Below are 13,564 nucleotides of genomic sequence, written 5' to 3'. Positions count from 1 at the left end.
CCCCCCCACACACATGCCATCAGATAAGAAGCACAAACTGGAAACTTCAATGTAGCAGTGGAAATGTGAGGTTTCTCCCTGTTATTATAAATACACAATTGTAGGTGTTTGCTGTACTAGCACATAACCAACTCAATACCAGCCACTATCAGTGATGGCGAACCTATGGCATGTGTGCCAGAGGTGGCACTCAGAGCCCTCTCTGTGAGCACATGTGCTGTCGCCTCAGCACAGAGTTTGCCAGAGTTTGTTACTAGAAAGCCAAAGGGAAATGGCACTTTGCAATAAATAAGTGGGTTCTGGGTTGCAGTTTGGGCACTTGGCCTCTAAAAGGTTCACCATCACTGATCTATATGAACACTCAACAACTTAAGTTAGGCATCTGTTAGTTTATTGCATGAACAACTGTAGGGTTTTAGGTGAACAATTCCCAAACCTGTGTAGCTTTTAAACACTTTCTACTTAAGGAACAAACTGCAGGTTTGTCACAAAATAAGTACAGCCCCTTGCATTTGATCATTAGCATGCCAGATATAACATTTTCTCAAACAGTGCTGAAGTATTACTTGCTGGACATAAGATTTAATGAACATCTCACCATGAACTCTCCATGTTGGTTTCATTTGCTGTCTTAAAACTGACAGATTGTTGTATGCAAGAACAGCAGCATCTAATGCATTTACTCCTTCCCAAGGGTAAGCAGCAGCATGAGAAGCTTTTCCAAAGTATTTCACAGTCACACTAGGAAATAAAAGCCATCACTTGTTTTTAAACACTTTTGTGAAGTAACAAATACCCCTTTGGATTCATTCAGTGAACTTAACTTTAATGGGATAAGTGTTCATACCAGTGTATTACTTCAAGACTCTATAAAGGTACATTACTGAAAATAACAGATCAAGAAAACAAATTTTGAGACTAGAAGGTAATTGATGTAGGACTTCTATACCCAAAGTCAGTGGACTAGGAAAAATACGTACAAGAAAAAAGTTAAGCTCTGTGGAAATAAAAGAATATTAGTACATTAAAAATACTTTGTTTGATGCACATAAACTAACAAAACAGGAATTTTTGAAAGGGGCAAATCAGAATACGTAAAACTGCAATTACGTTGTTTGAGATGTCCTGACAATTTCTTCATTTCCTCCTTCCACCATAACTAGCACAAAGAGGTTGCCTACGCAGGATTCAAAATTCTTATTAGATTCAGTTGAAGACATCACACACAAACAAACAGTATTTGCATGTGCAAACTAACATTCTAACTGAAAAAGGGGAAAAAAAACATTATCAACAGAGAAGGCCTGTGTATGCAGCAAAACCTAGGCAGAATAACTGATATCAACACCTGCAGAAAACAGGAGACACCTTTTTTAGATAAAAGGTAGATAATGGTTTCTAACCTTTTGCCATGGAGAGATCAAAAGAAAATCAGTGTAAAAGCTGAATCTAAAAAATTTAAGTTCAACATTGTTCAGCTTCTACAATGATGAAATACAATTCCAGTACTATTAACTACTCTAGCCCAGAAATCACCTGGGTTTAAAAGATTATTATCTCCTTACCTCTCTCTTAATCATATCCTTGTCAAAATCATTATTCAAAGCCAACTTTAATGAACTGTAACTATCTTTTCCTACATAGTTAGCACTTATATCTTACAGTGGTTTTTTTTCTGGCCTTGGAAAACTTGTCTTATAATTAAGTAAGCTTTCTAGCTTTGATTTGACATTAATTAGAATCATACTTTAGAAACAGGTGTGCAGAACCCAATGGAGCTCTGGATTTTATAAGGAATTGTGAGTAAAGACTCTTACTTGAGCCTTTTCTATTTCCATTCATTTAAGATCTGAAATTATGATTCACCTGCTGTAAGTCAACAGACAACTTGAAAACACAAACAAATTGCTAGATTTGCTGCTGGCTGCTTTTATACTTTTGAGCTTGCATATGTGAAAGAGATAAGATCTAAAGATTCACAGTTTACGAGGCTCTGGCCAGATGATCTCGTGCTTTCATCTTAAACACGGAGATTAGAAGGTAGAAGGATTGCCAAGGAAACTCCCTGCTAACCAAAGGGGAATAGCACCTTTGCCCTGGTGAACAAGAGTGTGGAAACTTGTATTTCACACACCAGTGTGATGTGATATAATGTAATGACGGTGGTGATGATGATGATGATGATAGCAGTAGCTTTCAGATCTTTTAGAAATAACAAGCAGATTTCAGTTTATACTAATAGTAATAAAAATTTGCTCTCCAGAAAGAACAACCCTATGACACCTTGAACAAATTCATATATAGTCAGCCCTCCATATCCATGGATTCTTTATCCATGGATTCAACCATCCACATCTTGAAAATATTCCAAAAAATGTAAATTCCCAAAAGCAAACCTTGAATTTGCTATTTTTATCTAAGGGACACCATTTTACTACCCCATTGTATTTAATGGGATTTGACCATTCACAGATTTTGGTATCCATGGAAGGTGATGGAACCAAGCCCCAACATAGTATCAAGGGCCACTGTACTAATTCTGGTGGTGCAAATCAAGAGCAGTTTCACAACTATTTCCAAATATGCAAGTCAGCCTAGGATGTAGTACAAGGCATAAGGGAGATTATAATTAAAAAGTCCACAGCAAACAAAACCACACAGGTAGACATTTCAAAGGTGTTTTCTTAAAGAAAATTAAACCAAAGGAAACTTTACAAAGGAGTCAAATATAGTTTTGCAGAAAGCAAAACTGCTGACAGGTGTGGGCATGCTGCATATCAGTATCTTCCAGTTAACATGACCCAAAATAACCCTAACAACTTGGTGAAGTCTGTAAGGGTATACCCAAGAAAAACAACTTAACAGCCCTGCCTCTTAAGGCCATACCAGACTAAAGAGTTCAATAGCACGAACAGCAATGAAAAAAGATACCATATCCCAAAATAAAATAAACAAAACAAGCCTCCCATGTTTGTTCTTACTGAATCACACAAGCAAGTACTCTTTTCCCTAAGCTCAGGATACCAATTCTCATCAATCAATCAACCAACCAACCTATCTATCTATGCACTGTCTATACTATCATTTTGTCCCAAGCAGCTGGACATTATGTTTCTTACATCATGTCATTTGTCTCATGCTGTGGAATTAGACAGCGCTACCTAATACAGCACTACCAACTTGATACTCTACAGCGCGTTACAGAGCACCGAAAAGTGGTGCTCTGCCTGCGCCGTCATTAGCTGCGCCAAAAAGCCCCAGCGGCTAAACTGCGAGGCTTCCCGGCGCAGCTAAAAAGAAGCGCCAAAATGGCACTTCTCTGTGTGTTGTGGCTATGACGCCGCAAGGCGCCAATGGTGCACTTGCGGCATCATATCTGCTGTGCAACGTGCAGACGCAATGCGTCCGCTACATAAAGATGGCGGCACCCGTGTGGAATAGGCGCCATTTTGTACTAGGGTTGGGGCGTCCGGAAGTGACGCCCCTTTCTAACCCTAGTCCGGACTGAGTCCGTACTATTATGCCCGTCTGTAACGGGCCTACATGTTTAGCCACTGAAATAAAGTGGTACTGGCAAGATCTGGTTTCTGAGTTTGCTTCTTTTTCTTTTCTTTTCTTTTCTCTTCCCATTCCTTTTCTTTTTAAACTATGTCTCACAGATGGTAAGGCTATGGACACAAATTGTCTTGTTTGCTGCTATTGGTCTGATGTAAACTGTTTTGGGAAGCGTTCAACTAAAGAGGCTAAAGAGTAAAAATGCTTTAAATCAGGGATGGGGAACTTGTGGTGCTCCAGATGTTGTTGGACTGCAGCTCCCACAATCCCTCACTAGGGTAGGACTGAAGGATTCATGTTTGCCACCTGTATTCTAGATAATGGTAACAGGGCCCAAGAACTATGTTATGTAGTCTGTCAGTTAAGATGATGGTCCCACTGTACACAAACTTTGTTTTGTGAACAAATTTTAAAAAATAATGTGTATAAAATTACCTTCAGGCTATGTGTATAATGTGTATATGGAACATAAAGGAATTTCATGTTTAGGCTTGGGTCCCATCTCCAAGGTATCTCATTACATACATGCAAACATTGCAAAATCTGAAAAACTCTGAAATCCAAAACATTTTTGGTCCTAAGCACTTCAGATAAATGATACTCAACCTGTATGATTTAACAGCAATTTCACATATCTGATCTCACTTTTAATTCCATATCTTTTTATTTAAAAAACCTTATTTTTATTTGCTGCTGCATTAAAAAAAACCTATTAGTTGCTTGGGGATAGATGTAAAAGACAGGCTATACATTCCTTAAATAAATCCATTTACTAATACATTTTGTAATATGTTAATAAATTCAGGCACATGGAAGCCAAGAATACAAAGCATGCCTAAAGATAAAAATATTAAAAATATTAATTTTGTAATTAGTCTCATTTTTTAATCAACACTGAACTGATTAACTGCACATAACAGTAAGTCAACATTACTGGCTTACTTTGGCTGCCAGTAAATTAGCAGCATACACAAAGCCTGTCTGCTGCTAATTTATTGCTAATTTAAATGGATTGCTCCTCCTCTCAAATAAGCAGATAAAACGAGAAATGGGTAACTTATCATGGTTCTTCTCAAGCAAACCAGGATAGCAGATCAGTCAGAAGCCATATACAACAGACTTATGAATCATGGTTTAAGAGTAACAATCCAGAATCCTGAGTTTGTATGTTAAGAAAAACTATTGATTACTGGTTTGTTTTAGTTGCTCCTATGAAACGGGAGTAATCAGCATACATGTACAGCATAGAGACCACTCACTGTAAACTAGGATAATCCTAGATTATCATTAAGTGTGAATGTAGTCACTGTGATAAGCTTCTTCAAAAAGAATAACATCCCTGATGCTAAGAGGAATAATTTCTTTCTCCAAAAATGCAAGAGGAAGCATTCAGTGCCTTCTAAAGTAGTCAACAAGAAGTTCACTTCAAAAATGGGGAAGTCATACATGATGGGGAAAGACACATATAAGCTAGTGGGCACTAGGTGGTGAAAAGAAACGGGTTATCATAAAAGGCCATGCATATTAAAATATCCTATTTCCAGTCTTACTAAGTAAAAACAATTTGGAGCAATATATAACAATATTTATGAAGAATAAACTGGCATGTAGGCACAGTAAAAAAGAATACTGGATTGGAAATGTATATCATTCAGAATGACAAATCCTGTATCCTAGCTTTGTTTACATTTCAGAAGTTTCACCAAATAATATCTGAGGTAAGAAATGTATACTACATTCAGGCTGGAAAAATTCCAAATCTTACATGAGTATCAAATCTATGTTTTTGTGATGTGCCAGTTTTACAGAAACATCATTTAAATACAGACACTGCTAAATATGACTATAAAGCCAAAGTTAATACTCAACTATGCAGCCCTGAGTCACATCAGAGTTCAGTTTTATATTCCAGGTAAACACCAGATCTAATTTCTGGAGTTTCCGAATAAGAACATCAGAAATTAGTTGAAACAAACTCATTTAAGGATCATGTGAAGCAGGACTGTATATCAAGTGCTTCTAATATAACAATTGCAGAAAAACTTGCTATACAAGTAATGGTAAGCCTAGTGCCAATAAGGGTATAACTATATTTAATATCATAGAAAGTAGTTGACACCTGATAAAGGTAAAAGGTAAAGGTTTCCCCTTTGACATGATTGTCAAGTCGTGTCCGACTGCAGGGGGTGGTGCTTCGTCACTAAGCTGAGGGAGCCAGTGTTGTCAAAGACGACTCCATTGTCATGTGTCCAACATAACTGAACAGAACACTTACCTTCCCACCAAAGTGGTACCTATTTATCTACTTGCACTTTTACATGCTTTCAAACTGCTAGGTTGGCAGAAGCTAGGACAAATGACAGGAGCTCACTCTGTCACACAACACTTGGGTCTAGAACTGCCGACCTGTTGATCTTGCGGTCGTCAGAGTCAGTGTCTTAACTGCTGAGCCAATATGTCCCTTTACACTTGATGCACTGACAAATTTAGATAGGTAAAATGAAAACTGGAAAAGGGGAAAGAGATTAATTTGTTAAGCTGCAGCATCCACTTTGCTAATAAAAGCTGGCAGTTTCATAAAGCATTTCAACATCAGGCAGAAAATCTTAGGGTGTGTGTGTGTGGGGGGGGGGTATTTCCAAATTTTAAAAGCTTTACAACTACCTGGCTATTTGTGTAGCCAAGTTTAAAAAGATTACCAAAGTTGGGAAGGTATCTTGAATAAAAAGATATTCAGAGTTCAAGTAGACATTATCAACACCCCTCTCAAGTTCATGTCTACTTTATCTAGAAAATACATATTAATATAAATACAAAAAATAGGCTTAGCATCTGCATAACCCTGCATGAAATCCAGCCAGTTACACCATCTGCCCTGAAACCCAAATCTGAGGATGAAAGAGGTAACAAAAATGATATTTGTAGAATTAAAACATTCTGACAGGTCACATTACAGGATCAGATACGGATCAGGTGCCATATTACTGGGGAACTTCGGACACCCAAAGCTTCCTTACTCTTCCTCAGTCAGTCCAGTCCATAGCATGGAAAAATGCTTACTTATTAACTTGCTAAATTAATTATTCACCTAACATAGTTCAACTCCTCAGATTTCTTGATTAAGATTTGAATTAATGCTACACTTTAATGAAAGAATTAATTTAGATCGTTAAAATTCTTTAGGAATAAGATGTTTCTTTTTCTGCCAGATTCAGGGGCTCAACAAACGGTCCCTAAGAGGCAGCTCTGTGCCACCCCTTTCCTCACCGGATTGAGGCCATGGCAACTGCACAGTGCGGCCCCAAGCTGGCCTTTCTGTGGTGCAAAAAACGGATTCTTTTCACGCCACAGAAATGGCACTCTAACCGCAACAGCTTTTGGGCACTCCTCTGCCTCAGAACATTTAAAAGCTGTGCCAATGGAGTGCTGTGACGCCCCATGCCGTGCGGTTGGGCACACAGTGTGTCACTGATGTGGGGAAAGCTAGCATGCCTACACCATGCCCCCACACTGGTGTATAATGCCAGTCTGTAGACACATCTCAGAGACACAGAAAAACCGCAGAGAAGGATTGGGACTGAAGAAAATGCATCATGTGGCTCTGTGCTAGCTTGCTTGTTATGCTGCAAAGGCTAATCTGCCTGCTGCTTCCTGGTATTCTTATGAAGGAAGCAGACAGTCCAAGTAGTTGCCCAAGGACAGAAGAGATGTGAAGCAATAAAAATAAGCAGGGGGGGAAATCTATGAAGCAAATGGAAAAGAAGAGAAATAATGAGTTCTGGAATGCAATACAAAGAACCCTTTTGTATTCTTTTAATGGGTTTATTAGTGTTCACACAGTGAATAACTAAGTGACACAGTGATAATAACTAAGTAACACAGTGATAACTAAGAAAAAAATTTCCTTACCTCATCCCTGTTTTCTCCACTTCCTCTCCTCATCCCTCTCAATCTGTTTTTTATTCACATACTTTGTGAAGTTTGGTAAGGTTGGGACTTGAAGGCAAGATACACCTACCGTAGCTAAATCCTATGACCTCCCCTGCCCTACCTAGAGTAGTAGAAGAGTGGTCATGTTAGGAACCACAGCTTTTAAACAGGATATTCCACAGGTTGCATTTGGGATTACCAGATTTTGCATGAAAAAAATATGTACTATACCACTGATCTTTGAAGATAACACCCCTTGATTGGGTGTAGAGAGGCAGCGAGGATGTACTGGTTCAGTTCTGCACATTTCTGATTAAAAATTATCCAGCCTGATTCACTGACTGATATTTAGAGTCAGCCATTTAGGCTTACAATTACCATGGATTAGTGTCATCTATCTGAAATGCATATATAATTCATTATAAATTTTTACATTACTCTATAACAAACAAGATGTCTGAAGAAAGAGTAAAACATACAAGTAGTTAAAGGTAGAAAGAAAAGAGGAGACAAACAGATCAGTAATCAGACTTAACTCAATAAATTGTTAGGACAGCTTTTCTTAACCTTTAATGTTTGTAAAAAATTTCCAAGCCAAAAAATGACCCCAAATGGCCCTTCTACGAGCCCAGAAAGCCCCCAAAACATGTTGAGAATGCCCTCATATCCTAAAAGGCATTTGTGGCCAACAAAACTTATTTATTTATTGCAGGAGCAGGTGCAATGGGAGAGCACACCTTCCACAGTTGCCCACCCCTATTCTAAAGCAACAAATTAATTGGTATTAATTCAACTAATTAAACGATTTCAAATATTATTGCTAGTGGCAATGAATTAAGCTAACAAATTTCTAATGATGACTTCAAAAAAACTAATTTTTCAGACTTCAAGGCTCTGGTTCAGTCTTTGGTAGTGCACCCCCAAGAAACCAAGGGTGAAGAAATAGGCAGAGGTAGAGGGCTGTGGATGTGCTCCCTTTCAGATGGGAATGTGCTCTCATGGTAGAAAAGACTGGACGCTGTGATAGCTGCTGCCTCTACACTGGAAGGACTAAACATAGTCTCCATGCTGACATCCAGAAACAAAGTCAGAAAGCATTCATAACTGTTCAAGTAGGCAGGAGATTACAGTTTTTGTTTTCTTGCTCACTCACTTGGGAATTCCTTGTTTAAGGCCAATCTCCTTTCCTGTGCTGCTCAGAGACAGAAGGACAAACAGAAGAGTGGCTACCTACCGCGAAACAGAGATGGAGAACATGCAGTCCCCCGTTGACTCTAACTCTCACAATCTCTCCTCTCTCTCTCTCTCAAGAAGTGGCTGTTCCTGCTTCTGATCATTAATATACCACTTTCTATTACGACCATGACTGGGGATAGTAGTGCCTATTCTCTACCACCATTCCCACTTTCCTGTTCTTATGGGGAAATGTTCACCAACATATAGCTTATGTCTAGACTATTTCAGAGACTGTTATCTCCCCATGCAAACCTGGCTAGAGCCCTAAGATCCTCAGGAGAAGGCTTGCTCTTGGTCCCGCCATCATCGCAGGCTTGCCTGCTGAGAACACAAGAAAGGGCCTTCTCAGTGGCTGCTCTTACCCTCTGAAGTGCCTTCCTCAGGAAGCTAGGCTGACCCCCTCCCTGCTTGCCTTTTGTCACCATGCAAAAATAGTTTTATTCAGGCAAGCTTTTAATATATAATAATGAGATGGCTTTTATATGGAGTGTTTGTTATATGGGGTGAATACTGTAGATTTTAATGTATATAATGTCATATTGTTTTTATTTGATGTTTTGTTTTCATAGTACTATGTTTTTAAAATGTTTTTATTTGCAAGCAGCCTTGGGTCCCTTTCTGGGTGAAAGCTGGCATAAATATGAAATAGAAAGATGCCATCTGAGGGGAAGGCACAGTAGCTTCGCAAAGGAAAACGTTGCTCTCACTATGCCCAATACCCAGCAGGGAAGTTAGCGCTAGTGTGTCTAGGACAGTGGGGGTCTCAACTGCAGCACTATGGTGCCAAACCCAGTTACGAGAAGCCTTGGCCTTGTCAGTGAGGACCTCCAGGGAAACTAACAGCTGACCAGGACAGAAAATCTCTGCCATAAACATCATGTGGATTGGTGGGATGACATCAGCATTACTAAAATAGAAGGGAATTCCAAGCAACCTTCAGGACAGCCCCCGATTCAAAAAACAAAAACAAAATGTAGCTGCTAAAGAGAATCCAAACAAACAGAAAGCACTTAACGGAAAAGCAGACATCACCTCTCGTTACAGTTTACTCACTCATGTTCTGCTACATCTGGCAAATAAGCTGCATCTTCTTGGGAGGGATGAGCCATGAATACCACATCTAGCCCATCAAACGCCCCGGCTTTAATTAAGTCTATCTTGCCGCCTCCATCTTCTTCAGCAGGAGTGCCCAAGACTATGATCTGAAAGGGGAAGGGTCACAAGCGGTCAGGGGCGTCATAAATGAGAGGAGGGATAAAAAGTGTCTATGTGTGGGAAACCGTGATATGAAAAGCCCTGTATGAGGTAGTAGAGAATAGCCCCCCAAAAGCCACCCCTTTATTATTATTATTATTATTAACCTTTATTTATGAAGCGCTGTAAATTTACACAGTGCTGTACATGCAATCTTTTTAGTTAGATGGATCCCTGCCCTCGGGCTTACAATCTAAAAAGACATGACACAGAAGGAGAAGGGAGTGGCGGAGGGAAAGGGTAAGAGGTCCAGCAGTTCCTCTCTACCTCCAAGGCAGAGTACATAAAGGATTTATGTACTCCAGAGGCACCCATGATGGTTGAACCAAATGAGAAACACCTGAGAGAGGGGATGGTTGGAGGTGGGAAGGGACCCTCAGGAAAAACATGGGTTTAAAAATCACTTCCTCCTCAGTTTGAATATCTGGCTTGCCTGCAGCAGAGCAGCTTTTCACTCTACAAAAAATGGACCTCAGTAGAAACTTCTTGAAAAATGCTCTCACACCAGGTGACCATTTCCTCAAGGATCAGCATGGCGCAGTCTTTTGAGCCTTGCTCTATGACTCTGAAGACTAGAGTTTAAACCCAGGCTGAACCATATGAACCCACTGGATGACCTTGGGCAAGTCACACTTTCTCAGCTTCAGAGGATGGTAAAGGAAACCTGCTAATGAACAAATCTTGCCAAGAAAACCCTGTGACAGGACTTGAAGGCAAACAGCTTCCCATCTCCCGTGCCCTGGGTAATAATAAGTGAGAATATCAGCTTGCCCTGCAGGGTCAGGACCATGACTATTATGGGATGTACAGCCAGGGTGAGTCAATGTCCTCTTTTCCCAGGACCTGTCCTCTATTTCACTCTTCTGCCCAGGAGGAATTCCAATAGGTCCTACATTTTAAACACGACAAAGCTGCAGAGTTTTACATTTCCATGAGTGCTTCTAGGCATTTAATTCTGGCAACATCCTCCAATTTTCTTGAATACCCTCCATCTTTATGGTGCTTTGTCCTCCTTTGCGGTGAGGACCTCTGGTCACCCTGGATGGATTTGACAGCTGGGTTTCTGAACAAGTCTCTTTTTTGGGGGGAGGAATATTGTGCTAACTTGCCACTGGGATTCAGAAAAAATGGTTGTGATGGGGGAGTGGGCAAGATTTGCACAGAGGTGAGGACACATCTGGTCAGTCTGGGGGCAGCCTTCAAGGTGGCTGGGCAGGGAGGGACCCCAAAGAGAGAAGGGGGGTTGCTTCCTGCTGGCCTGGAAAGGCAGAGACACACACAACCCCCCCCCCCTTTATTCCAGGCCCTGTCCTCCAGCTCCACTTCTGTCCAGAAGGAATTCCAAACCATCCTCCATTCTAGGCAGGACTAATGATCACAGGTTTATGTGAGTGTTTTAGCTCTGGTTTGCTCATGTCTCCCCATTCTTTCTCCCGTGAACGCACTCCATTCTGAGCTTGACTAAGGAGCATGGATTTAGGTTCCTAGGAGCGTTTCACAGCTTCCGTCCTCCCTTCTTCTTCTCCTTCTCCTTCAGTGCCCTCCCTCCACTTTGCCTTGCCTCCTCCTCCTTCGTGGTGAGGAGGCCTAAAGTGTCCCTGGGGAGGCATCCTCCTGGGCTCTTCTAAGGGAAGGGGAGAGAAGGGACCCTGGGGGCGGTCTCCTTTGTGTCCTGGAGAGGCAGAGCCATCCAGCCCAGCCCCCTTCTGCCCTGCAGGAACTCCCAATCAAAGCATCCTCAATAGCCATCCTGTCAAGTCTTTAACCAGGGCTATCATCATCATCATCACCATCATCATCATCTCACCCCGGTCCCCTGGCTCACCTTGACGGCGGGGGCGGGGTGCCCCCCTTGTGGCTGGGGCTGGCTCCCCTGGAGGGCGGCCCTGAGTCCCAGGGCGGCGGCGGCGCCCACTTCGGCGATGAGGTTGTGTCCGCAGGCATGGCCCAGGCCGGGCAGGGCGTCGTACTCGCACAGGAAGCCCACGCGGAGCACCGGCTCCGAGGAGGAGGACGAAGAGGAGGCCTCGGGGGAGGCAGCAGCAGCAGCAGCGTTCTCCTTCTCCTCGCCGCCGCCGCCGCCTCCTGCTCCTCCGGGGCCCCACTGCCACTCCGCCCGGAAGGCCGTCTCCAGCTTGTAGCTCCGCTGCACCCGCCACCCGCCGCAGCCCGAGAAGAAGCCGGCCAGCGCCTCGTGGGCCCGACGCTCCTGGTAGGCCAGCTCCGGCGCCCCCCAGATCTCCCGGCTCAGCCCCCACAGGCGCCCCGAACACGCCTCGATCCCGCACGAGGCCCGACGCTTCAGCTCCTCCAGCACCACCGGATCCATTCTCTCTTCCTCGGCCTCAGCACTGAGTGACTGCGCTTCTCCGAGAGCCCCTCTCTCCACCTCACCTGCCTCGGCTCTGAAAGGCGGTGTTCGAACTCCCGCCGTTTTCAAGGCACGACGCCACGCCCCTGAGCGCAAGGGTTTCTGGGAAGTGTAGTTCTCTGATTCAGGGACGCAGGAGAACGCTCTCACGTCACGAGGCCCACCTCTCTCGGTCACGTGATCTCGAAGGCGACCCGTCTGGCCAAGGACACTTTATATATAGCAGGGGTCCCCACCCCCCCCCAACGGCCCCTTTAAGAGATTTTGGACTTCAGCTCCCAGAAGCCTCAGCCATGTTGGCCAATAGCCTGGGATTCTGGGAGCTGAAGTGCAAAAGCTCTTAAAGAGGCAATTTGTGGACCACTGCTTTAGAGTGTAGTAAAGGCCTAAGCTTGTTGTTGTTGTCGTAGTTGTGTGTCCTCAAGTCGTCTCCCTCCCACTCATGGCGACCCTGAGGGGAACCTATCATTGTTAAAAATTATTTTGCAATGAGGAATATACAAAATAATAACATACAAATAACAAAATAATCATCACATTGTTTTCCAAATCTACATAGTATTTACAACTGACTTCCCACGTTCCTCCCAGTTGGTATAATAAGCCTTTGACACTTAAATCTTGTTTTCTTCCATTCAAAAGTAATATTTTAACCACTTTTTAAACAATTCTTTTGTGTATTTAAAAATCTAGCTTTAATTTATTTTGATGACTCTGTCTCAATTCACACAATTAGCATCTTGAGAAATCTAACTTTACCTTCTCACTTCACGAGGGCTTTCTTGACAAGGTTTGTTCGGGGGAGGTCTGTTTGCCATGGCTTTCCTTTGAGGCTGAGAGAGTGTGACTTATTGCCCAAGGTCACCCCAGTGGGCTTCATGGCCAGCATTAGTGAGGCAGCAGGGTGTAGTGGTTTCGTCATTGGACTGAGACTCTGGAGGCCAGGATTCGATTCCCAGTTCGGCCATAGAAGCCACTGGGTGACCTTGTGCAAGAGGTCACACTCTCTCAGCCTCATCGGGAAAGCCATGGCAAGCCTCCTCTGAACAGATCTTGCTGAGAAAACCCTGCAACAGGGTCACCTCAGGGTCACCATAAGTCAGAAACAACTTGAAGCCAAACAACAACAACAACAACAACACACCACCCTAAACTATTCAACCTATATGCAGAATTAGTGCAAGGTAGCATTTGCTTCTTTGCAGAGATTTAGAAAGC

At 42.5% G+C, this 13,564-nt stretch overlaps 1 protein-coding gene across 1 annotated transcript; it reads right to left on the bottom strand.

Moving 5' to 3' along the window:
* Window positions 1-6: 6 nt before the first annotated feature.
* LOC121921514 (peptidase M20 domain-containing protein 2-like) lies at window positions 7-12,513 on the bottom strand. The gene is made up of 3 exons (XM_042449702.1): window positions 11,801-12,513; window positions 9,775-9,923; window positions 7-741 (listed from the first exon to the last, which is right to left on the bottom strand). The coding sequence occupies exons 1-3, from the start codon at window positions 12,302-12,304 to the stop codon at window positions 486-488; spliced, it is 909 nt and encodes a 302-aa protein (XP_042305636.1). The 5' UTR covers window positions 12,305-12,513; the 3' UTR covers window positions 7-485.
* Window positions 12,514-13,564: the final 1,051 nt, after the last annotated feature.

This window comes from Sceloporus undulatus, chromosome 1 (genome assembly GCF_019175285.1).
Source record: "Sceloporus undulatus isolate JIND9_A2432 ecotype Alabama chromosome 1, SceUnd_v1.1, whole genome shotgun sequence".
In the NCBI taxonomy this organism is placed as follows: Eukaryota; Metazoa; Chordata; class Lepidosauria; order Squamata; family Phrynosomatidae; genus Sceloporus; species Sceloporus undulatus.
Note: the sequence above shows the minus strand (reverse complement) of the source record. Positions and strands in the feature narration are given on the sequence as shown.